Source organism: Nicotiana tabacum, chromosome 1, assembly GCF_000715075.1.
Source record: "Nicotiana tabacum cultivar K326 chromosome 1, ASM71507v2, whole genome shotgun sequence".
Lineage (NCBI taxonomy): Eukaryota > Viridiplantae > Streptophyta > Magnoliopsida > Solanales > Solanaceae > Nicotiana > Nicotiana tabacum.
Genome location: NC_134080.1, coordinates 19,942,635 through 19,967,020, shown reverse-complemented (window position 1 = coordinate 19,967,020; position 24,386 = coordinate 19,942,635). Strand labels below are relative to the sequence as shown.

The 24,386-nt window shown below is 32.6% G+C and overlaps 2 protein-coding genes across 3 annotated transcripts; both read left to right on the top strand.

The window, feature by feature from the left end:
• The first annotated feature begins 6,374 nt into the window (after positions 1-6,374).
• On the top strand, positions 6,375-13,128 carry LOC107832745 (putative trehalose-phosphate phosphatase F). Of its 2 annotated transcripts, XM_016660620.2 has the most exons (14): positions 6,375-6,520; positions 6,623-6,681; positions 10,251-10,330; positions 10,404-10,884; positions 10,986-11,126; positions 11,198-11,269; positions 11,379-11,504; positions 11,632-11,688; positions 11,806-11,907; positions 12,014-12,091; positions 12,195-12,264; positions 12,445-12,515; positions 12,602-12,694; positions 12,782-13,128. In XM_016660620.2, the coding sequence occupies exons 4-14, from the start codon at positions 10,594-10,596 to the stop codon at positions 12,833-12,835; spliced, it is 1,155 nt and encodes a 384-aa protein (XP_016516106.1). In that variant the 5' UTR covers positions 6,375-6,520; positions 6,623-6,681; positions 10,251-10,330; positions 10,404-10,593; the 3' UTR covers positions 12,836-13,128. The 2 variants fall into 2 exon arrangements, with proteins under 2 accessions (XP_016516106.1, XP_016516114.1); XM_016660628.2 differs by lacking the exons at positions 6,375-6,520; positions 6,623-6,681 and adding an exon at positions 8,931-9,858.
• A 4,021-nt stretch (positions 13,129-17,149) lies between these two features.
• On the top strand, positions 17,150-24,020 carry LOC107832738 (uncharacterized). Its single transcript, XM_016660614.2, has 13 exons — positions 17,150-17,319; positions 17,404-17,518; positions 17,627-17,705; positions 17,803-17,878; positions 18,238-18,321; positions 18,410-18,514; positions 20,882-20,962; positions 21,097-21,161; positions 21,755-21,824; positions 21,907-21,984; positions 22,492-22,589; positions 22,676-22,811; positions 23,636-24,020. Exons 1-13 carry the CDS (start codon positions 17,260-17,262, stop codon positions 23,780-23,782), a joined length of 1,194 nt encoding a protein of 397 aa, XP_016516100.1. The 5' UTR covers positions 17,150-17,259; the 3' UTR covers positions 23,783-24,020.
• Positions 24,021-24,386: the final 366 nt, after the last annotated feature.

The window sequence follows — 24,386 nt, the reverse complement described above, 5'->3', positions numbered from 1 at the left end:
TTAAGACGTGTAAATTGACCCGAACATTTTGTAACATTGTAAGTTGCTTATGAACTTAGATTATATGAGAAACATAAAAATGATAAAACTGTAATTAATGAGTAACTGAAATTGATGGAATCATGTGTATAGGGAAAAAAAAAAAAAAGTTTATGGAATCCAAACTCCATAACGATTACCTGATCTAGGAATTTATTGTATTTTGATACTCCTCGTTTAACGTTTTTGACTTTTGCATGGGAAAAGTAAACAAACAAACGGCGTATATGGCGAGTATAGTAAATTTTCATAACTGAGCGAGTATTGCTCCCCGCAAGTCAAGCATTCGCGGTTAATACAACCTTCTTCGTAACCATATATGGAAGATTCCACGTGATTCTCGAGAAACCCGCTGGTTTTCTATCGGGTCCCATATCTACCTTTCTCCTTAAAACCCTAGGCTATATTTAAGAGGCTTTTAGGCATTTAGGGGTTGCTCTAATGGTAAACAACCTCCACTTCTAATCAAGAGTTTGTGAGTTCGAGTCTCCCAAGAACAAGACAGAAGTTCTTGGAGGGAAGGATGTCTCTCTACCCCAGGGTAGGGGTAAGGTTTGCGTACACACTATCCTCCCCAGACCCCACTAAATGGGATTATACTGGATTGTTGTTATTGTTAGGCATTTTCGGTTGAAGTTGAAAAATATGTAATTTAAAGATAAAAATTTTAAAAAGATAATTAGAGATTGAGGATATAGGTTATTCGTAAAGCCGTTCTTTGACCTATAGGTCACGAGTTAGAGTCATGAAATCAGTCATTAATATTTGCATCATGATAGATTGTCTACATCACACCCTTGGAATGCAGTCATTCTCTAGTTCCTATATGAACGCAAAATATTTCATATACTGTCTTGCAATTAGAGGCTGACAATGTATTTGGACGGATAATATTTGGGACTGTAGGTAAGTATAGATTCGAGAAAAAATTGACTTCTTATATTTACGACATTAATTTTTTTTTCAAAGTACATTCAAATTTCAAAATTATTACTCCTTGTTATAAGGCGTGGAATCTAAAGAGACAAGAGTTGATCAAATAAACTATTCTGCTAATCTCAAATGGTCGAAGATCAAAAATGTATTTTTTATTTTATTTTTAGAGATAGATGCATTATTAGTAAGATACATACTAAAAGGTAAACTTACATTTCAAGTATAATCAAGAAAATTATAACCACAAGATCAACTTGAATCTTACGAAAAAATAAAATCAAATTAGAACTGGTTGACACGTGAGAATCAGTGATAGAGAGAGCTAAATTAAAAGAGCATGATCTTTTTTTTTAGGAGGATGAGGCCAAAAGCTGGGAAATATAATTATAAAAAAACAGTGGAATCCAACAGCGCGCCACATCATCAATATCCACGTGTCATATATGCAGCATGGCATAGCCACGTTTCGTTGAAGGTAATCCACGTGGCACAGCCGCAAATTCGGCCCTACACTAAACGCTGTCGACGTAACAATTGCGTACGTATTGACGTATACATTTTCACGTATTATTTTTTTCCTTCCCTCCATTTGCGTGTCATATCATAATTAAATTGTAATTACTAATTTTTCTTTTTTAATTATTTAGCTATGTCTTCTGGAAAAGAAAAATAACCCTTAACTTATGGTTCTCGTCTTTCTTCTTTTCTTTCTGTTTTGCCCAAATGATGTAATGGTACTATGATAGTTTTCTATTTGTTGGATAAAAAGTCATGTATGAATACGTTAGATTAGAATTATTAATATTAGGAAGTTACAAAGAAAATGAGTTTAATGTTACCTTTTCTCAGATGACACATTGTTGTATATTTTTCTTCCAGTCTCTACCCTATTAGTCTTCATCTAAAAACCATTAAGTATTTACCATACGTTTCCATTAACATTATTTTAATAGTAATAGTAATACAATTAGTAATAATAATGACTGTCGACATTGACATAACGACATTCAGAACAATAAAAATACTATTATCGTCTGTACTTTATGATTTTATGGCATTAGAGCTTCATATTAATCAAAAGTATTAGAACCTTGAATTTGTATTAGAACCTTGAAAATTCATTAGAACTGTGAGATCTGAGAACTGCGATAGGCTACTCGAAGTCAAATTCAACATTTTTATTAAACTATAACGACACAAATTTTTGAGTTTGAATTTTAATGGCTCTTAATTACGACTTTCCAATTAAACTTTCACAATATGTTGTTAATGTTGTAATAGAGTGTAATAGTGGACGGACTTAGTTAAAGGAAATAATTATGACTTACGTACGCAACTCAAATCACCAACATGAAACAACATTTATTTTATCTCTAGAAGGTATATTTCAAATGAAAATAAAATCTTAGTCAAACCAAAACGTAAGAAGAATTCTCACAACAGCATTCACAACTCAATCATCCAACGAACAACTTATATATAATACTAGTATTAAAACCCGCGCGATGCGCGAATAACATTAAAAAAATATTAATCATATTATTTTAATAAAATTTCAACTGTTATTTTGTATCTTTAATGCAGTGTAACCAAAAATAAAATAATAAAATTAAAGGAAACTAATTATATAGCTTTAATTAACTTTTCTATTTATTATTTTAATTTATTACATTATCGTCTATTTCGTATTATTACATAGATATAAAAGCTTTTACTAATGGGTTAGTATCCTTGTCCATTACTCCATTTTATATATCGATATACATTTTTATTTCTCCTAATTTTTAAATTTTTTTGTTTCTTATATTGTTAACAGTTTTTTTGAATATTTAATATATAAATAATAATTTTGTATTTCCTACTTTATTTTATTTTTAAAATTTATGTGCCCTATTTTGTATATTTTTTATACTATGATGTTTTGATCAGTTTTTCTTATTTATTTTTTTATCTAATGTTTTAATATTTTTTATTTTGTATTTTGTCTATTAACGATATTTTTTTCTATTTTATTTTAATTATTGAAAACTTTCTATATGAGAAATTTCTTTCTATTTTTAACATTTCACTATGTTGCTCAGAGGACTTTTATTATTACATATTTTTATTATTGACTTTACTTAATGAGATTCGAGATATGTAACATTATTTATTGTATATCGTTGCTCTTCACAAATTAAAAATAACTCCTCATCTCAAACTAAAATAAGTATTATTCTTTCAACCTTTTAAACCATGTTAGTTCATTGTTGCATTATGCAATACTTAGTCTAACTCTTAAATTTAATTTGTTTTCACACTCTTATTTGATAGCTAGGAATTCATTGATTCAGTAAAATTCAATCGGTTGAGAAGGCAAAAAAATGGTAAAAAGAAGAATAAAATTAAGTTTAGCTATGGCAGAACAACACAACATAATTTTTGTTTAAAAGTAATTTAATCTTTTTTTTTCTAAATGTTCAATAATTTTGTAACTGTTAAATTACTATTATTTAAATAAATAAAAGTAGTAAAAAATCTGAATAATTGTATTCCTGTCATACCATACAAATAACATCTTCTATTATTTGCAAAAGCAAAAAACAAAAGTGCATAAAAAGGTTTGAAAATAAGCAAACGAGAATTAAGTCATAGTAAAGACAAAGTACAATTCAATTCGACATTATTTCTAGACATATATACCATTTCAAATCATGTTCTTTCAATGCGTACACTAATGAGAAAATAACTCAGGAGATAATCGATACATCTTATATTACAAAGAAGTTGTTCTCGGTCCTTGGTGCTCTATTTTAAAGAACAATGTATCAAATGGATCCAATCAATTGAGATAATTACCATACAAAGATCACGGGTTCTCTAAAATTTAACAGTTGTAGCTATCACTATTTATTTGTAGATATTCTAAAGAGTATTTTCTATGTTCTTTAACCAAACAGGAAGTCTGTTGAAATCAAAATAGTCAAAATAAATGATAGATGATATTATAAAATATTTGACTGAAAATTTAAATACAATAATTATCTGTAATTACATATAGCGCATACACATTATCCAATTATGAACAACGCAGAATGCCTTCAATTTATATCAACTTGATGAACCTTATAATATTCAAATTCACCAGAAAATCATACTAATTACTTTTAAGAAATGATGATATACTTCTGGAAAATGAATGAATTAAACATTAAGAACAATATCATATCATGGTTATAGAATTTTTTCAAAGATTCATAAATAAGAAATAAAAGGAGAATTCACCGTACTACCACTGCTTCAATGGGAAAAATAATACATTAGAGATTGCACAACTTTTAGATGGATCGGACTTGCTTTCTCTTTCCCAGAAAGAAGATTATATATACATGAGTTTAAGCTCATACTTCCTAAAATCTCTCCTAAGAATATTCTAATAATATCATATTCCTATAATATATCATATAGTATCACATCTCTAACAAATATGGATACAAAATATAGAAATACTATATTTATACATTTACAGATCTTGATTCATAAAAGAAAATCCAACAACAATGAAGCACAAAGAAAAATCAATAAGATCTGCAATTTTTTTAATAGTATCATAATGCTTCTTTCAATCAAACTTGATTTTTGTATCTCAAGATTTAAGATTTCAATTCAAAAACTTTTATCCTTCAATTTAAATTTTCTTTATCTCAATTTAAATATGTTTTAATCTAAATTCAATATTTTTATTATAATGTTTATTAACTTTTTCTTATCACACCACTTGACATGGTTGATTATCTTGTTATTCTTAATTAATTATCTGAGTGATTTATTTAACTCTATTTTCGTTAAGGATAATAGTCTAAAAGATATGCAAGAGATATGGCAGTTTAGAAGTCTTTTTTCCTTAAAAATTATTTTTCAAAACATTTGCAAGATTCATTTCAATAAATTTAAACTTCATCATATAAAGTCTGCATTAACAAACATTTGGAATTCAATAATTTAATTACATCACATGTTTCTAAAAAAAATGTTTTTAGCTCTAAAGTAAAATTTATAATAAATATTTTTTCAATAGTAAGAGATCGTTGGATATGAACTATCGATTTTGTAAGATACAAAATATTTATTTAAATATTTTTTCTTAAAAAAGAAAACTTATCATAACTGAATTGTACACAAAATTTAATTAAATATACCTATAATAATGTATATTGTTCATAAATAAAGTTAGATACAAAACTTGTACTAAATAAAGAATTATTATTTCAACTTAAAATTAGTGTATAAGATTTTCAACAAAATTTTAATTGATTCTTGCTCAAAAAAGGATACCTACCCTAACTGAATTATACACAAGTTTAATTAAAGATACCTATAGAAAATCTTGTACTACTACTTCCATTAAATATATTTCCATTTATAATTCAAATTTTTAATGTTGTCTTAAAATTTGCTACTTGGCTTAACCACATGTTTCACTACTCTCCTTTTAATATAATATAGAAGATACGGTAAAATTCTAAGAAACATTAAATCATCAATTAACATAATAATTTATTACAACTTACATAACTCGTCCTCTAATTAAATCAACATCTCTATATTTAGTTGGTAAAGTTCGGAGATAAATTAATTAAAGAGTTCTAATCAACGCGAAAATTAAGCACCATTTAACAACTTAATCCTCTAATGAATATGAACAACGACATTCATTATCTATGAAAGATAAACTTCAAATAAAAATTATGTCGTCTTAAGGAAAAGTTAAGCACAATACCGCCATTCACACGATAACCTCATGTTAATAAAATCAATTTAAGCACAACTTCTACAATTCAGAGTTCTGAAAATAATCTTCAACGGGCAGCTGTATTCATTATCTTTATGCGGTAAAATTTGAACAAAAGTAACTCGTTTAATAAAAGAAAGTTCAAGCTGCATATTAATGACTCAACTCTCTAACGAACAACTATATATATATATATATCTCGAGACGTTAGAAGTCAAACAAAAATTAATCTTCGTAATTCATACAAAAATAGGCACAACTTTCACAATTCAACTGCTCAACAAACAACTATATTCATTGTACCTGGACAGTAATTTTCCCTTCAAAACATAAAAGGGAGGAATATAAAGAATATACTCCAAAGAAAAAGGTAAAACTTAGAGGACTAATTCATCAAATCATATATTATTGAGGTAACTTAAAATAAGGAGATTTAGCTCTTGAAATATGGTGAGTGTTATTGGTCGGAGGTACGAGTAAAATTTGGCGAAAAAAGAGAGTAAATGTTAGCAGCCTAATAATGCTATAATGGTAATTAATTAATTGTGTCAAAATGTATTTCCTGATTCAACAACCGAAGGAAGAGGTTTCCTTGTTTGGCACGTCTTTTTGGGGCTATCAAACTCTATATAAACTTAGGTTTCTCCACCTCCAATTCCCTCTTTTCCCCTTCATTTCTCTCTCTCTCTCTCTATATTTATCTTCCGTTACATTTCCTCCTCCATTTTTAGGGTTTTCTCTTTTAATTTTCTCCACCTGCCGTTTTTCCCAAAGGTAGATTATTCTTTTTCTCTTTTCTTCTCCATTTGCCTTTACTTCTCTTCTCCATTTCTTCTTTGAATCTGATGTGATGTGTTTTGTGTACAATTCTTTTAGGCTTTTAAATTGGATTTTCAAGATTGGTTCTAAGGTCTAAGACATAAGTTCTCAGACAGGTATTTTTTTTTTGGCCTTTTACCTTGTCTTTTGTTGATTCAAGATTGCCCTTTTTTTCCTCCTCATGCAATGCTGTTGGAATTTTATCTATTTTTGGGAAATTCTTATAGATACCCATTTTAATTCTATGGTTCTTTTCCATTGTGGGACATGCAAAAGGCGTAAACTTTGGCCATTTTTTTTTGTTTTGGGTTTTCTGCAAAGAATCATTTATGAGCTAAAAAGTTTAGTTCTTTCTGTAATTTTCTTTTCTTTTTGTATTTTTAAAACCTCCATGAAAGGTGTTTCTGGCTTTTCTGCAGATTAGATTTGTGAGTCCTGTACAATCATAAATTTAGTTGTTGCTTTTATCGGTTAATAATTGATTTGACAGCACCAAATAAAAGTGCTTAATTTAGCTTTGTCGTGTAATTTAAATTATTTTATTTTGTCGGTTGCTGTAAGATGTTGAAATGTATTGATTATGTGTCATTATCAGTTTTCGTGGTTTACCCGCGGAAAATGGAACTAAGCAGTAAGCATACATTTTTTTAAAGTCAGCTGATTCCTTATGTAGTTATTAACGCCCTCTATAAAGTACTTAGTAACTGTTCAATTTTTTTTTGTTTGATTCAAGTCAACATGGCGGTTGGGGATCTTTTAGGCCAACTTGTGGACAATCCTTAAGAATTCTTGGCTACTATTTTGCATGTTATTTTTCTTTTCTTTAGTTTTTTTTTTCTTTTTCGAAAGACCTACAGATTCTTGCATAATCAATGTAGACTTAATTAAAGATGGGATACTATGAAAGAAAAAGATCTATATATGTGATATCTACTAGTTGGAATAGGTTTTAGTCTGGTTAGAGAACTTCTAATATTATTGTTATTATAATTTTTACTATTACTAATATATACTTAACCTTTTTTCACTTTTATTTTATGTGGTATGATAATGCCATGAGTTAAGTTTAAATGGAGAAGTGATATAGCCGACCTAGCTTATTTGGGACTAAGGCATAGTAGTTGTGTTTGTAGTAATCCTTTCTCCTTTCTAGTTGTGTGATAATCCTTTCTCCTTTGTACTATGACGTTCAGTTGCACTCGCTTGCTGATTTTAAGTTTATCGTGTCATGTGATGTTATTTGTTGGGACTAAGGCTCACAAAAAATACCTTAAATTTGATTAATAGCCTGTTTGGCTAAGCTTTTTTTGGGGCCAAAGGTGTTTGTTTTTTTTTTGCCAAAAAACACTTTTGGCAAAAAATTGAGGTGTTTGGCCAAACTTTTGGAAGGAAAAAAAGTGCTTTTGAGGAGAAGCAAAAACAGTTTTGGAAAATCAGAAAAAAGTAGCTTCTCTCCAAAAGCACTTTTGAGAAAAATATACTTAGAAGCAGTTTTCAAAAGCTTGGCCAAACACTAATTACTGCTCAAAAGTGTTTTTCTAATTAATTAGTCAAACACAAACTACTTCTCACCAAAAACACTTTTTTTAAAAGTACTTTTGAGAAAAACACTTTTCAAAATAAGCTGATTTTAGAAGCTTGGCCAATCGGGCTATAAGAATTGCCTTAAGATATGCCATTACATAGGTTTAATTAAGTCTATAAGTTCCTTAGATTAAAGCTTTCCTTTTTCATGGTAGGGTTCAAGTAGGTTGTCTTGACATGTAGGTTGGGAAGTCATATCATTGCAAGTACAAAAATGGCGTTACTTGAATCAATAGTAATCTTTTTCTTTTTTCCAACTTTTTGGTTGGCTTTCAGATCTGAGCTTTTTGTTGGAAAAGGTAAAAATCATGTAGGGTACGTTGAGATGTTAAGTCTTTCAGCTTGTCATTGATTACTTGGGGGATGTACTATTGCTGAAAAAGGGTTTTGTTCTTTCCTGCTTCATTGACAAAAAAGCAAAAATGAAAGAAAATAAAAGTTTGGTAGCCCATAAACTTTTCACTTGATACAGCAGCCTTATATCTCAGTTCCATCTAGTAGAAGTATTACTATGATAAACAAACTTTAAGCTTGGTGATAATTAGTGAGTGCTTCATAATTAAGCCAGATCATACTATTTGCCTCTTTTGGTGGATAAAAGATATTAGCTGATGGTCTATTTGGAAGCGGTCTCTAAACAACTTTAAGCTTAGGGATAATTACTGAGGGCTTCATAATTAAGCCAGATCATACTATTTGCCTCTTTTGGTAGATAAAAGATATTAGCTGAAGGTCTATCGGAAACGGTCTCTTTTTCCTCTCAGGGTCAAAGCTGCGTACATCCTACCCTTCCCGAACCCCACTAGTGGGAATCCATTAGGTGGTTGTTGTTTGTTGTTGTTGGTAGGGGCGAAGCCACAGCCTTCATCGAAAAACACACTGTGTATATAGATAAATTATTAGGTTTTAGAGGTGCATAACATAAACTAAACACCCTTTATCAGAAAAAATTTCACTTATTTCAAACTTGAACACCTTTGCAAAAATTTCTGGCTTCACTACGGGTTGTTGGTAGATAAAAAATAGAAGGGGTTCAAGATGTAGTCGATAGTCGACCGTGTGACAAGATCTAGTTTTCTTGATGCATCTTTTGTATATCTTGGCATTTATTTGGATATCAATTCTCATTTGAATTTTGACTGTCCATCCCATAAGATTTACCAAAAAATAGTTATTTTTATACTCTCTTTTTTCCCTTTTCCTTAGAAGTCAATGGTTTTAATGGAATGATGACAGGAAAGTAAATGAAAGCCACCTTCTAGCTGTTGGAAAAGAGTGAACAAATTTGGTGGTTTTCTTTTGGTCCCTTTTAGTGGATACAAAGAGAGAGTTGGAAAGTTTTGTTTGTTATGTGAATGAGCTGTAAGCTTAAAAAGTTGTATTGTACCTGTTCCTCTTCTATATTACACATTCACCAGAACTTAGGCTGAAACAGTAGGTCCTTTAATGTATACTCATATATCCTTCCAATAGGAAACTGTGGATCCTGAGTTTCTATTACCAAGAAGCTAATTGGGGAGGTCGATATGGAATTTTAAGTTAGCAGATGTAGAATACCACTTTATGCACTACTCTTTGGTGGTAATAGAAGCAAACTTAATATAAAGAGATGTATTTTAACGATTTTCGACTACATATGCATTTTTGAGGTAAAGGCAGTTGGTGCGCCCGCACCTGACTTCTCCTCACATGTCCACCTCTAGCCAAATGTATGCCTTTTCTGCTCATTATTGTTTTTACTACTTTTTTGTAGAAATTTGTGGAAGATGAATTTGTTACTTGTTGAGAAATTCCAAAGAAGAGTCCTTGTTATTTTGGCTTTCACTCCCTTCTCTGCCAAAAAAAAAAACTTTTGATCTTAATGTAGAACGGTTTTTGTCCAAACTTAGGGTGAAATGGATTGTCGTAACTCGTAAGTGAGCGAAATAAGGTGTTGTATCTGTTTTGGAGTCTATTGTTTTCTTCAAATGGAAATGCATTTAAATCCAACTTAATACATCAATCTGTAAGGATTCAAATCAAATTTTCTCCTGTTAACATTAAATGTTTCCTTTTCTTTGTTTGCTCCATGTTGTTTTGACGCAAAAGTAACTTGTTCCAGGTACACGTGAGACTCGACTAAATTGTCCAAGCCAAAATGTTCTGTTTCTAGTGTAAATGCAGTGTGGTTCAGGAGATGAGGTATCGATTTCTGTCATTGTCTAAATCAGACAACCAATTTCAGAATCTGCTTTGACACTTCCGACTTGTCCAGATTGCAGGAAGCCCGTACTTAATGGACTCTATTCCCAGCAGTAGTGATAAGAAAACTTTGAAGAGGTGGTTTTTCATTGACAAAAGGGTTGGTTAAAAGATTCGGCACTCTTATACATCCACTAGTAAAAAGTCCCAACTGCATAGCTGTCAATCGCAAAGTCAAAATCACCCAAATTCATATTGTTTCAATGGACTTAAATTCGACGAAAGCCTCTCCAGTTCTTACGGATCCTTCACCATTGAACAAGTCCAGATTGGGGATTTATTCTAGTTTGTTGCCTTACTCACAATCTGGTCCTTCATTCTCCACTAGCGTGCTAACAATTCCTAGAAAGAAGCCAGCGAAGCTTGATGATGTTCGATCCAATGGTTGGCTCGACGCTATGATGTCTTCTTCACCTCCTAGGAAGAAGATTCTGAAGGAAGTAAACATTGATGTTTCTTCCGATGACGCTGATGTTACTTACCTTTCTTGGACGGTATGTTAGACTTTCACCAACAGCACACTGATCTATTTGTTTGGATGTGATGAATTCTATATCTTTGCATAATAATAATCAAAGCTTTTTTCTTTGTCTAGATCAAGTATCCATCAGCTCTCAACTCCTTTCAGCAAATTATGAGGCAAGCAAGGAATAAACAGATAGTCATCTTCTTAGATTATGATGGGACTCTTTCTCCTATTGTTGATGACCCGGACCGTGCTTTTATGTCCAATGAGGTAAATCCAATTCTCATATGAAATTAAGATGCTTATCTGTATATGTTTACACAAGAATATATATTCTGCAGATGCGCTCTGCTGTCAGGAATGTTGCAAAGTATTTCCCAACAGCCATCATCAGTGGAAGAAGACGTGATAAGGTAACTTTTTGGTAATTAGTAATTCAGGTTTTATTAATGTTAATACCATGTACATTTTATATCTCTCTTCATTTGCAGAAGTGATTTATAATGATCTTTATTGTTTCAGGTTTATGAGCTGATAGGTCTAACTGAACTCTATTATGCCGGTAGCCATGGTATGGACATCATGCTGCCAGTCAAAAATATGTTGTCTACTAACGATTCAAAGTGTATTAAATCTACTGATCAGCAGGTATTATATTAGCTGCATTATCAGATTCTGTCCTTTCATTCCCTTGTAAACATTGTTATCTAGTTCAATTTCTGACTTACTTTCCTAATTTCCTAACTACTTTTGCAATTTTTTTTTTTTTGAGCAGGGCAAGGAAGTTAATCTGTTCCAGCCTGCTCGTAAATTTTTACCTATGATTGATGAGGTAGGTGCTTTAGAAGGTTTCTATTAAAGCATTTCAAACCAGTAGATGACTCTTTGTTTCAGCCAGAAAGAAAAAAAACGGTTATTTAAGACGTGAACTTGTCTGACTACTTTGCAGGTTTTTAAAACCCTTGTCGAGAAAACTAAAGACATTAACGGTGCAAAGGTTGAGCACCATAAGTTTTGTGCCTCTGTACATTACCGTAATGTAGATGAAAATGTGAGTGCTAGCTTTTCTTGTTGCTGTTTCATAATGTCAACTGGATACTGAAGTTGCCTATGTTAACAAAAGAACATACATCTAATGATCTTCATTTTGACCACAGAATTGGCCTGTCGTTGCACAATATGTCCATGATGTCTTGAAAGACTACCCTCGACTACGGCTAACTCATGGGCGGAAGGTAACTTGATGCATCTACCTAAGTCTCCATTTCAATTCTGTCGCTGGAACATTGTACTAATGATATAACTAACACGATACCGGTGCTTTTCTTTCCTGAATAGGTTTTAGAACTCCGTCCTGTAATTGATTGGCACAAAGGAAAAGCAGTTGAATTCCTGCTGGAATCACTGGGTATGTAGCTCCTTCCATCTGCTTTTATTGATCCTTTCCTCCTCATCCCTTTCCGAAACCCCTAAGAGATCGAAGTAATGTTGGTAGTGGACGGAGAATTAGATAAGTCAGGGTCCTCAGAGGGCCCTTTAAGTTACAGAATTCTGCGCTTCTTAACTAAATTCATGTTAAATCATGCAGGTTTTAGTAACAGCAATGACGTGCTCCCGATATATATTGGAGATGACAGAACAGACGAAGATGCATTCAAGGTAATACACGATATTGTGACATTGTTTTATCTGTTCCTCATCTTAAGTTGATGTGTACACGATTTGATGAGTATATTTTGTTTCAGGCATTGAGGGGGAAATATCAAGGTTATGGAATTCTTGTTTCAACTATCCCAAAAGAGAGCAATGCTCTCTTCTCTCTCAGGGATCCTTCAGAGGTACGTTGCGAAATCAATTTTGTTGTTAAATGCCTTAGTTTTTTCTGTGATTTTAATCTAAACTGAGGTAATTGAATTGATGTACAGGTCAAAGAATTCTTGGAATCTCTTGCAAGGACAATGGAGGATAAAGATATATAAAAAGCATGAGGGGAGCTGATGGAAATAGTATAGTTTTTTTTTTTTTTTTTTTTTTTTAAAAAAAAAAAAAGAACTGCTACTACTAGGTTTCTATAGTTTTTCATGAACAAGCTGAAGTCATTTCTCAATCTTTGTTTTAGTATGTTATGAAGGTAGAAATTTTGGAAGTTGTATTCTTTCTTTGGTTTGTTTTTATATTTTTTAGTTTATCCTGTTTTTGGAAATGGAAGGTCTTCAAAGGATGACCATTCTCTTTTGAGTTAGTAGTAATCAGATGAAATGTTTTGAACCAATACCTGGCTTTGTGTGATTTTCATTAAGAATTCTTAGTGCTCTGTACTTCTAAAAGTGATTAAAGAGTAGGTTGAGTAAAGTGAAGTAACATGTCCTCATATGTTTTTAGCTCTTACTTTCTGTGTAATCTCATCAAATAACTGGGAGCAAATAGTAAATATTTCACCAAAGAGAAGCAGATTATTTCATTTGTCTTCTCCACATACCTGCTTTATACCAACTCAATAAACAAATGATATATTTTAAGGTAACTACTCTTATTACTAAACTATAGTTGATTAATAAGCATAATTAGGCAAATAATAGAACCAACGATATATTTCATATACTATTCTTATTACTAAATTATAGTTTACTAATCAGCCAAGTATTTGTGCTTGTGGGGGGACAAAGTTTCCGGTATCTTTCTGACTCTTAATGGACAGAGTTATACGTATTTGTGCTTATGGGAGGAAGCATATACCAATGGCGTAATCGAGTAGACATCACCGTCTTTAAAAAAATGGAAGTTCAAATAGGAGTACCAAATATGGCTAGGTCATAGTCTTTCTGATATACATATATACGCAGATTTTGTCAAAAATTCTATAATATGCATGCCATCCTCTCGGGTCAATTGGTTTTTTGTCTTAAATTTGTTTTTAGTTTTATGACCTTATCTTTTTTTTTTACGCATGAGAGATTTTCTTTTACACGTAAGAGATCTGTCTTTTACATATAAAAAATTTAAAAAAGTTATTTTCTTAAATTCAATGGTAAAGGATTATGATGTACAAATAACACCGTCTCCTCGAAGCCGATAGCCGACGGAGAATGCAAGGAAAGCCGTCACTATCAAGTTGTCCAGACACTCTGCAATCTGCATTATCCCTTCGATATTGTCAATAAACTCCTAATTCTATTACTACAATATTTTATAAGAGACATAGCAAACTAGAAATAAATATACTCCTAGTACCTAAAAGATCCTAGTTGGTCTATGCTATGACCTAGCCATACATGTTTTGTTTCAATCTGAAAAATAATTTCTTTAACCTCTCAACTTTATCTGTTCGTTTTTTTTTTTTGTGTGTGGTTATTTTGCAAAAGAACCACTAAAATTATTATTGATTAGAGCTTGAACACAAAAAGGAACATTCTTGAGGTGGTAATTTGTTTTAAGAATTTTATTATGTCAATTGCTCGTTCTGGAAATTATTCGCAAATTGAAGCATAGCCCACGATAAATGAGGGAAAACTAGCTTTTTGGTTGCTCTAAGTCAGATGTGATTACTTTGTACTTTCAGCCAAATCGCAAGTTATAGTCTATTAATTGAAACACCCCCTTCTTAACTCAAGAACCCCAAAGGGTAGTTTCATGTATACCAATATACTATAAAAGTAGAAATAAAGGGTTGTATTATGAACTTTTGAAGAGAAAGTAGCACGGGCTAACCAGTTTTCGGGCTGATAATTGAAAAATAGCCAGTATTTGCAAAGTCGTTAAAAAATAGCTATTATTTTGTTGAAATACAAAAAGTTCCAGCATAATATGTTGGAACTCCAGCATTCCAGTATAATATGCTGGATTATGGAGATCCTGCGTATAAACTTTCAGCATATTATGTTGGAACTACAATACATTATGAAATTCCAGCACATTATGATAAAACCTCATATGTAAAAAATTCTAACTCCAGCATATTATGCTGGAATTTTTTCAGATTTTTAAGGGTGTTTTTATTTTTATCTTTGTTAGAAAAATGGCTAAATCTCTATTACTTTTAAAATTATGGCTATTTTTCAATTACCAGTTGTAAATCTGGTTATTTCTTTTTTTTTTCCTCCACTTTTGAGGGAGAAATTCAAAAATAGCCAGATTTACAACTGGTCGTTCAAAAATAGCCCAATTTCAAAAGTAATCGAAATTTAGCCACTTTTCATGTAAAGATAAATCTGAGCGAAAACACTGTTCAAAACCCGAAAAATACGCCAGTGTATTATACTGGAGTTCCAGCATACGTATGCTTGAACTCCAGCATATTATACTGGAATTCCAGGATAAGTATGCTGGAACTCCAGCATAATATGATGGAGTTCCAGCATAAGTACACTAGAACTCCAACATAATATACTGGAGTTCCAACAAGTATAATTGTCCAGTATAATATACTGGAGTTTGGAGCACCGGTGCTCCAGTCTCCAGTATATTATACTGGAGTCAGCAAAGTATATCGGTCCAGCATAATATGCTGGAGTTCATACACAGGTGCATCGAACTCTAGTATATTATGCTGGACCGGTCTCTGTTGCAGCAAAATAGTGGCTATTTTTCATTGACTTCGTAAAAGTTGGCTATTTTTAAATGACCAGTCCAAAAACTGGCTATACCGTGCTATTTTTACCACTTTTGAATGTAACAAGCCCATATGATTATTAAAGCCAAAATCTTTCTTGAAGTTTGAATTCATCATCTATATTATATTAAAAGCACGAAGACCCTTAGCGAAATGTTGTTCGCCTTTTTTTACCCTTTAAAAATAAATTTCACATTAGACAAAATTGTCATTTACTTATTTTCCTAATATTTATGACTTTTAAATTAAATAAAATTTTGACTATTAAGTCTTTTCTTATTTGGATCTCCTAATATTTAGGATTTTAAAGTAAAAAAATAAACTTATATAAATACATTACTTATTCTAATTTGGGTGAATAATTATTAGCATGTCGTTACTTTTATGAGTATGCTTTTCCATATAGAAAAACTGATCTTTAACTCTAAAAAAGCTATTTTAAAAATATGACTATATTTCTACCTCAAGACACAAACAAACTAGACATTTATAAAACTTGAACGCAGAAACAATGTTAACAATTTTATTTATTGAAAATCGACAGGGATTTTATTTGGCTTTGGACACACGGAATTACTTTTGAAAACAATCGATTTGGTTGCTTATTATATGTTAATTTTAAAAATAAATATTCCGAAAGTATAAAAATAATTACCAAAGTTCTAAAATAAATCTAATAAAAGCAAAAATATTTAAGGTAGCTAACAATCTAAAAATTTATGGAGTAATTTTTGTGAATTTAATTGCCCACAGAGTAAAAGTTGGTTGACATATTCACTTTTATACATTTAGAAAACTAAAGTATTCCTTCAACAAATAGATCTATGTTAAAAAGTTAATATTAGAATTAAAATTTTTTCTTATAGTTAGATCCTTAAATTAAACAAAATCTACCATAATTTTGATGGAATGTGATTTAAGGATCATACATTTGTACTAAAATATTTATGAAAGATGATCATAATATATCTATCTATTTACATCTATATATATCTAAACTATTATAAAAATACAAAATTCTAATTAGAGTTGAAATTAATTTGTTAATCATTCATAAATAGTTTTCATGTCAACAACAACAGCAACAGCAACAGCAACGCCTGAATCCCAAGCCAGCATAAAGGAGGAGGGTTGAGGTAGGCGGTCAACCATTATAGAACTTGCCAATTCATAATGAATTCATGTTAGAAAAATTATAATTATAATTAATAATTTATTTTGACAGAACTAAAATTTAAAACTTTGAGGACTTGATAGGGCAAAGCTTGTTCTTTTATTGAGTTAGTAAAATAGAATCGATAATCATTATTCTGATGATTTTATATTTTTTTTTGTTAACTTTTACTTAAATAATTCAAACATAAATATTAATAAAGTTTATGAGATCTTTTTTATAATTTTTTTTTTTTGAGATGAGGTTCACGTGCAATGCACGTACTCTAAGACTAGTATGTAAAATTTGGGAACAATAGATATGTCATTTAATAAGCCAAGAAAGAAAATAATTAAATGTTATTATTATATTAACTGCAATAAATCTTACAGTTAAATTTGGTAATTTTAGCCACTAAATCAAATTTAAGAATACTAATGTTATGAATATCTCCTTTATCCATTCCGTTGTACGTGATTGCCACTTCAGAAAGCAGCATATTGAACGATACCTTACGCATAAACAGTTGTACATCCTCAGATTTGTTCCAGTTGTACATATATATAGAACTCGTGTTCACTTCCCTCAATTCAATCAACACTCCCTCACACACACACTTTCTCCCTCTCCCTGGGTTGAAAATGTCATCCTCTTTGCATTCTCCGCTATACTCTTCTCTCTCCTCTTCCTCAGCTCTTCAGGTATGTGTCACTCTCTCTGTGTGTGTGTTCGAGTGTAATGTGCATCCGCGTATGTTTCAGTGATTTGTGTATGCAATCGAACAGGAAAAAAAGCTGAGAAATGCAGTTAATTTGGCGAAATCAACTCTGACTTTCAAGCCTCGTCGAAACATTCCGCTCATCCGAGCTTCCACTGGCTTCTCCTCGTCTCTCGATACCGGTACTGTATGATTTTCGATATGTATATTTAAATTCTGATTTTTCAGTTAAGTTGATTTGATTATGACGTAGATGAGTGAAATCGGTGAATTTCTTATGATGATTTTAGGTTTGAGTACTGAGTTGGATGCTGTAACAAGTCATAGCGAGATCGTTCCAGATACTGTCATTTTCGATGATTTCGAGAAGTTAGTATTGCGCTTTGGTTTTGGTTCGTTTCTTCTTTACTTGAACCATTTTCATTTGATATAACTATTTATTTGTTTTTTTTTTCCGGATTTATAGATTTCCACCTACTGCTGCTACTGTAAGCTCTTCTCTGCTCTTAGGTATATGCGGTCTTCCTGACACCAAATTTAAGGTAATTATTATTATTAACTCTTAGAAATACTTTTGAATATACACTTTTTTCTTTAAATCAAGTAAATATCACTCAAGATATAGTCAAAATGTTATATGGATTTACGTTATATGTTACACTATCAATGCAATTTAACCTGTTATAATAGGTTACTTATCATTTGTTAAAGATTACATGTCAATGCTATTAAATAGAGTTACCTGTAAAATCATATTATATACCATATGGATGTACATCTTCCTTGAGTATTTAAAACAGAGCTTGGCACCAGTTCATGTAAATAAATTTAAAAAACATGAGCCAAATTGATGCTAATTGAGTTCATGTTTTGCTTACCTAAGTGCATATATTTGATATAGAGTGCTGTAGACAGAGCTTTAGCAGATTCTGAGTGTTATGGATTGGAGAATTCTGATCTTCAGATGTCTTGTTTCTTCAACAAGGTTGGTGCGCTTTTTATGTTAGCTAGGTGTATTTCAGTTTCTTTTGTACTTGATGATTATATCAAACTATTGTTCATTGTGATTGCAGGCTTTAGCACACGTTGGTGGTGATCTAGCAAAGCTGGTGCCTGGTCGAGTTTCTACTGAAGTGGATGCTCGCCTCGCATATGACACACATGGCATTGTGCGAAAGGTAAAAATGTCCAAAATCTTATCACCTGTTAGATGTATTTTTTCAGTAATTTAGTCTTCATTAGGTAATGCAGAGCCTATGCTCGATGGTTCAAGTGAACCTAATATTTTGTACACACACACACACACACACACACACACACACACATATACATATATATATATATATATATATATATATATATACACATACACACACACCAACAACTAAAATTGCTACAAATATCAAATTCTGAACCATAATTTCAGAGTATAATTGAGTTCAATGCTAAAAGCGTTAAAGGTTGAGGCCATTAAGTTTAAATTTTGGATCCGTCTTCGTGCTAGGATTCATCTGTTTCGGACTAGTTCTTTCACTGGCATTAACATCTTCAATAGTCAAATATTTTACATAGAGTGTGTAATTGTAACGGTTCATATTAGCATCTCCCTTTGTATATATTGGAGTAATTTTCTTTTTTGGAAGAAGCTCTCAGTTTTATTTTTGGGCGAGCATCAATTTAGGAAGTTGAAAGAAATTATTTGTTGGAAACTGAATTAATGAGAGAAATTAGTGGTAAGGATCGTTCACCTTCAACTATAAGGTTGAGGCTCGGGTCACCAAGGGAGAAAACGTTGGAGCAACCACTATTCTGCTGTTTGGTAGAGGGGAAAATAATGAAAGGAATTACTCTTGTTGGAAAATTTGCTAGTCATGTAATATCCCTTAGTTCCATTTTTTGACTTAGTCATTGATAAAGGATCAACAACATTCTTCTCCAACCACATTTACTAAAAAAAGAAACATTCTTCTCCAACCAACAACAACAACAACAAACCCAGTATATTTCCACAGGTGAGGTCTGGGGAGGGTAGTGTGTACGCAGACCTTACCCCTACCTTACCCCTACCTAGTGAAGGTAGAGGCAACATTTTTCTCCAACCATGTTCTATTAATTGTTTATTTATATATCATTTTCCGGTTTAGAAATTGGTATGTGGAGTTTATATAATTTAGTAGTGGAAAAAGAATTAATATAATAGCTAATGCTAATTTGAATGAGAAATCATTATTCCAAATTCTAGTAAAACAGATTTAAGTTCTAGAAACTTGTGAAAATAGTATAATATAATATCATTAATATAATGGTTTTAAACATTTTAGAGCGCCTCAAAATGAAAAGATTGTCGTAGAAATTGCGATGGATTGGATGGGTAATGTCTTCTTGGTGATTCCTGGTCTTTTTTAATTTCATGAAAAGGCAATCGACATCCAATGATAGACAAAAATTTAATTGAACTAGATCATGCAAGTTGGACGGAGGTAGAATATTAAATTTGATAGTGGTGGGTTCTATTTTATTTTTTACTGGTACATGAGTGCTTGGGGTATAAAATTTGATTCAATTTTTTTGCTGCTATAAGACCTTCAAGTTGGTGATGGTTTGAGAAATACGAAACGTTTTTCCCCCTCTTTAGCTTAAACTTCCCTTGTTACTGTGAAGTGGTCAAAATATACTAAATCCCAAAATAGTCATCTCTCCGTCATTATCTATCTGTCACAGAACTAGTGTTGTCCTATTTTTATTTTTATGCTTTTTATCCAGTAATGTATATCGATTTTTAGCTTCCTCTTTTAATTTGAACACAGTTCTTGCGGTAGTAGTTAAGGTTCTATTGTGTTTGATTGAAATGGGTTCAAAACTGGGAATAAAGCTGACCTTTTCGATATTCTTTTCTTCTTATGTGAAAATGTGTCTTCTGAAACTTTTTCTTTTTTGGCAAAAGACATTGAAGAGTGTTGTGAAAAGGCTTCAATTTCAAGAGAAGCAACCCAATATTCAGACAACCAGAAATATAAATTAGGACAGTTTAAGGAAGTACGTTTCTTGGCAGCACAAGGATTTCGTTGCTATTCCCTGTGGAAGCAGGAAAATAGCATGTCTTAAGTCCCTTTATGTAGGCAGAACTTTCCAGATGTAACCTGGTGATTTATATGTGACTTATAGGCTGCTCGAAAATTGATATAACAAGGCTTGCCCCAGTCAATTGTGTAGCATGACAGTGACTGAGTTACTTCAATGCAGTAGAAGTTGAGTCATTCTTCCAATAAGAAGGTTTTAAGCTTACAAAATATTTCAAATTAGAACCACTCTTACCAGCTTTAATCTTGGCTTGAAGTTTTAATCTCAAAATACCCAGAGATCAGAATCACCTAATGGCTGCATATTACAAGCCCTTTTATGGGGAATTTTCTGTGTCTAAATCGTAACATGCCATAAAAATGTCATTTCATGTTTTGGAAATGTAAAATCACATTCTCTATCATTCTTGTGGCAAGTTCTTTTTTTTGGGTTGTATTTGAGGTGTTTCAACTTTAACTTTTCAGGTGCATGACCTTTTGAAAGCCTACAACGAAATTGAAGTGCCTCCTGAGCGATTGCTGTTCAAAATTCCTGCAACTTGGCAAGTGAGTGCCATAAGACAATTATAATTGCTTGGGTCTCCCATAGAACAACTGATGTTTAATCTAACTGTCTCCAAAAGTTCTGATTTTTCTGAAGTTCATCCTTTCTCATTTGTCAGTTTTTATCTTTCTTTTAGGGAATTGAGGCATCAAGGGTGCTGGAAGCTGAGGGCATACAGACTCATTTGACTTTTGTTTACAGGTATAAACTTTCATAAGATTGACAAAGAGCTCGTGGTCATATTCTGTAAAGGACTCTAATTTTTCAGCACCTTCTTCCCCTGCTACCTCCTCCTTCCATAGCATGTCTACCAAGTTAGATAGTACATTATTCTTTATGGACAACGAAAACCTATATGTTCTGTTGGTTTGCATTGTGCATGTTTCTTTGTTAGCATGTCACTTAATTCGTTATTGATGATAGTTTGTGCTGCTCATTCATCCTAGAACTATGAATTGAGATAATTCTCATTAATCCTCGATAAAGTCTTAGCTTTTGATTGTTAGATAGACTCTTTAAGTTTTGTTTGCCAGTTTGTTACTTGTTCATGAAACATATACCTTGGTGTTATCTTGAGCTTCATGAGAAAACAAAGGTGGTTCAATTGCTGATGCATGCCAAGCTTGACGAAATTTGTTGTTTTGACATTCTTCTCCCTCATTCTTTCTCTAATATAGACATAAACCCTGAAATGGTTCCTTTATTTCAAAGTCCACATGCAACGTATTATGTAGGCGAGTTCTTGGAATTTGCTTTTCTCATCTATGTTGGAAACTTTTGTCATGACTTCTCAGCTTTTGTCAAGCTGCTGCTGCAGCTCAAGCTGGTGCTTCCGTCATTCAGATTTTTGTTGGTCGCCTAAGGGTAAATTCTTTTGTCTTATATGAAAATATGTGTTTCGGATTTATTTAGCTCTGTTGGCATAATATTTTATCACTCTTTTCAGGATTGGTCTCGCAATCACACTGGTGACTCTGAAATTGAAAGTGCTCTTAAAAGAGGAGAAGATCCTGGGTTGGCTTTGGTTAGTTTTACCACATGCTGCTTCTTCCTTTTATTTTTCCCAAATGCATTTATATTCTTCTCAACTTTTTTAAGTATTACATGGGGGGCTTGGACGCTTTTACTAATTTGCACTAGTTTTTCAAATCTGGATGGTTTGAGAATAGCATATTGATAGGTAAAACCTAGGAGCTTCCAACCATCATATGTATGTTCTTGTACCATAACAACTTTAGAACTCAACCTCCAGAAGTATTGTAAACTATTTTCAACCTGGGGTTGTTACCTTAAGGCAAGATATCTCTTTTCTTTTCTGATCCTCAGGGATGTCCTGAATGCCTCCCTGGATTTCGTTTCGTACTGATCAATTATATTTTTCGATTTGTTATTGGTGCCAAGTTGTCATTGAATGTATCTTTTCTGCCATCTTTGAACAACAATCCTGGAACTGAGATATAAGTATGTCTTTTCCCTGGGCATCTTGCAGCCACATTATCTGAAGTGCTGAGTGTTCTTTGCATCTTTTCAGGTAACAAAAGCTTATAACTACATCCACAAGTATGGTCACAAATCAAAGCTGATGGCTGCAGCAGTGCGGAACAAGCAGGATGTCTTCAACCTTTTGGGGTAATTTAACTGTACCTCAAACTTGTGAAGTTTTGTCGTGTCTAAATGGTCCATTTGTGGTGCTAAAACTTTGGTAACAACGTCAGGGTGGATTACATTATCACCCCACTGAAGGTATTGCAATCTCTTAAAGAATCCGTGACCCCACCTGATGAGAAGTACTCATTTATAAGAAGGTTATCCCCACAATCAGCTGCTGCCTTCAACTTCACCCAAGACGAGGTTTGGTCTCGAATCCATGTCCTATCTTTCATTCTCATGAGCCTATTTTCAATGGAGAAAAGGAAAATATGGGTGTATGATGACCACTATTTGATGGGTAAAACAGATGGATTTGATGCAATATATTCATTTTTACTATCTGATTCTCGCCTTTATGTAACAACTCGGGTGTGTGTGTGTGTGTGTGTGTGGGGGGGGGGGGGGGACCCTAGAATGTAATAATTACATCTCTCACTCGGTAAAATTACAAAAGTGCTTGGTGTCATTTACTTATTAGAAAAACATGGAAAGAAAGTGACATTTAGTTTTGAAGGACAAAATAAAATCAAGATAGGTAAGAAGAGGAAGAGAAAGGGCCAGAGCGCATATTGGAATGTTGAGAGGGGCAAATGTTGTGGTTCTGACGGATAAAGGTTGGTAGTGAGGTGCGAGGAACGGTTGGGAATTGGGAAGGTAGGCAGAAGATGGAGTAGTAGCAGGAACTTGCCACTGAATGCATATATTTATATATCCAAAATAGACTTTGTTTCCTGAAGTCCTGAAGTAAATGAAACAAAAATAGTGATGAAACACATATTATAGAAGTACTCGAAAGAAGGAAGAAGTTACCAAACAACATTCTCTTGTCCTAGTTAAAAAGAAAAAGTAGAAGGGTTGAGGAGGAGGAATGTTTCTTGTCATAAAATATTTGGGCTCTTAGCATTGTCTTATTGGAAGTTGTATCTACTTCTTCTGCAACTTCTAAGCAATTCTAGCTTCTCAATGCAATTTACTACGACTACAATGATATCATGCTCAGTAGATTATTTGCTGTTCCATTTCAGCTTCAAAAATGGGATCAGTATAGCTTTTCCTCGGCTATGGGTCCTGCAGCGGTGGAGCTCCTCACTATTGGAATGGATGGCTATACTAATCAGGCTAAGCGGGTTGAGGAATTCTTTGGCAAGATATGGCCACCACCAAATGTATGAAAACGCGACATGCAACTGCAGGATGTTCTTTTTTCGTGAAATGATATCTCAGATTTTCTTAGTCTGTAACCAACCTCGCATTACGGCTTGCAGTCTATTGGTATCGACGAGAATCTCACATATGTGTGTGTCTACTTCTCGCTGTCCCACTTCCCGCATCTTCACTGATTCCCGTATGTAATAAAAATAAATTTAAGAAAACCCTTCTAGCTTTCGGGATTTCCCTTTTCGCTTCCAATACTGTGTCAACCCTTCTTGACGTTGTTCTGTTTAGCGATTATGAGAAATTTTTTGGTATAGCCACGTCTTATCATGTGATAAAACGAAACGGAAATGAAGAAAAAAGGAGGAAAAATGATGATGTATAGTGCTGGCAGTGAGTGAACTTCTCCGTTTTGATTTTTGGGAGTTCATTGGAAGGTTATATCCTATAGGCATACCGATAGAGTGAAAATGTCAAGACAAGGTCGCAGTCATTTATGAAGTCCATTAGTCTATTAGTATATGTCGTTTTCAGTATCTCTGTTTTGAATAATCGCCATCATTTGTTTGAAATTTAATAGAATTGGCCTTTGCATACGTTCACGGGATATTCACCTTTCTT

Excerpts from the sequence above, each read along its gene's own strand:
- LOC107832745 (XM_016660620.2), top strand. The coding sequence starts at position 10,594 with ATGGACTTAAATTCGACGAAAGCCTCTCCAGTTCTTACGGATCCTTCA. Across the intron at positions 11,270-11,378 it reads GTGGAAGAAGACGTGATAAG|GTTTATGAGCTGATAGGTCT; the intron begins GTAACTTTTTGG and ends TTATTGTTTCAG. Across the intron at positions 12,695-12,781 it reads CTCTCAGGGATCCTTCAGAG|GTCAAAGAATTCTTGGAATC; the intron begins GTACGTTGCGAA and ends ATTGATGTACAG.
- LOC107832738 (XM_016660614.2), top strand. The coding sequence starts at position 17,260 with ATGTCATCCTCTTTGCATTCTCCGCTATACTCTTCTCTCTCCTCTTCC. Across the intron at positions 17,320-17,403 it reads CCTCTTCCTCAGCTCTTCAG|GAAAAAAAGCTGAGAAATGC; the intron begins GTATGTGTCACT and ends GCAATCGAACAG. Across the intron at positions 22,812-23,635 it reads TCAACTTCACCCAAGACGAG|CTTCAAAAATGGGATCAGTA; the intron begins GTTTGGTCTCGA and ends GTTCCATTTCAG.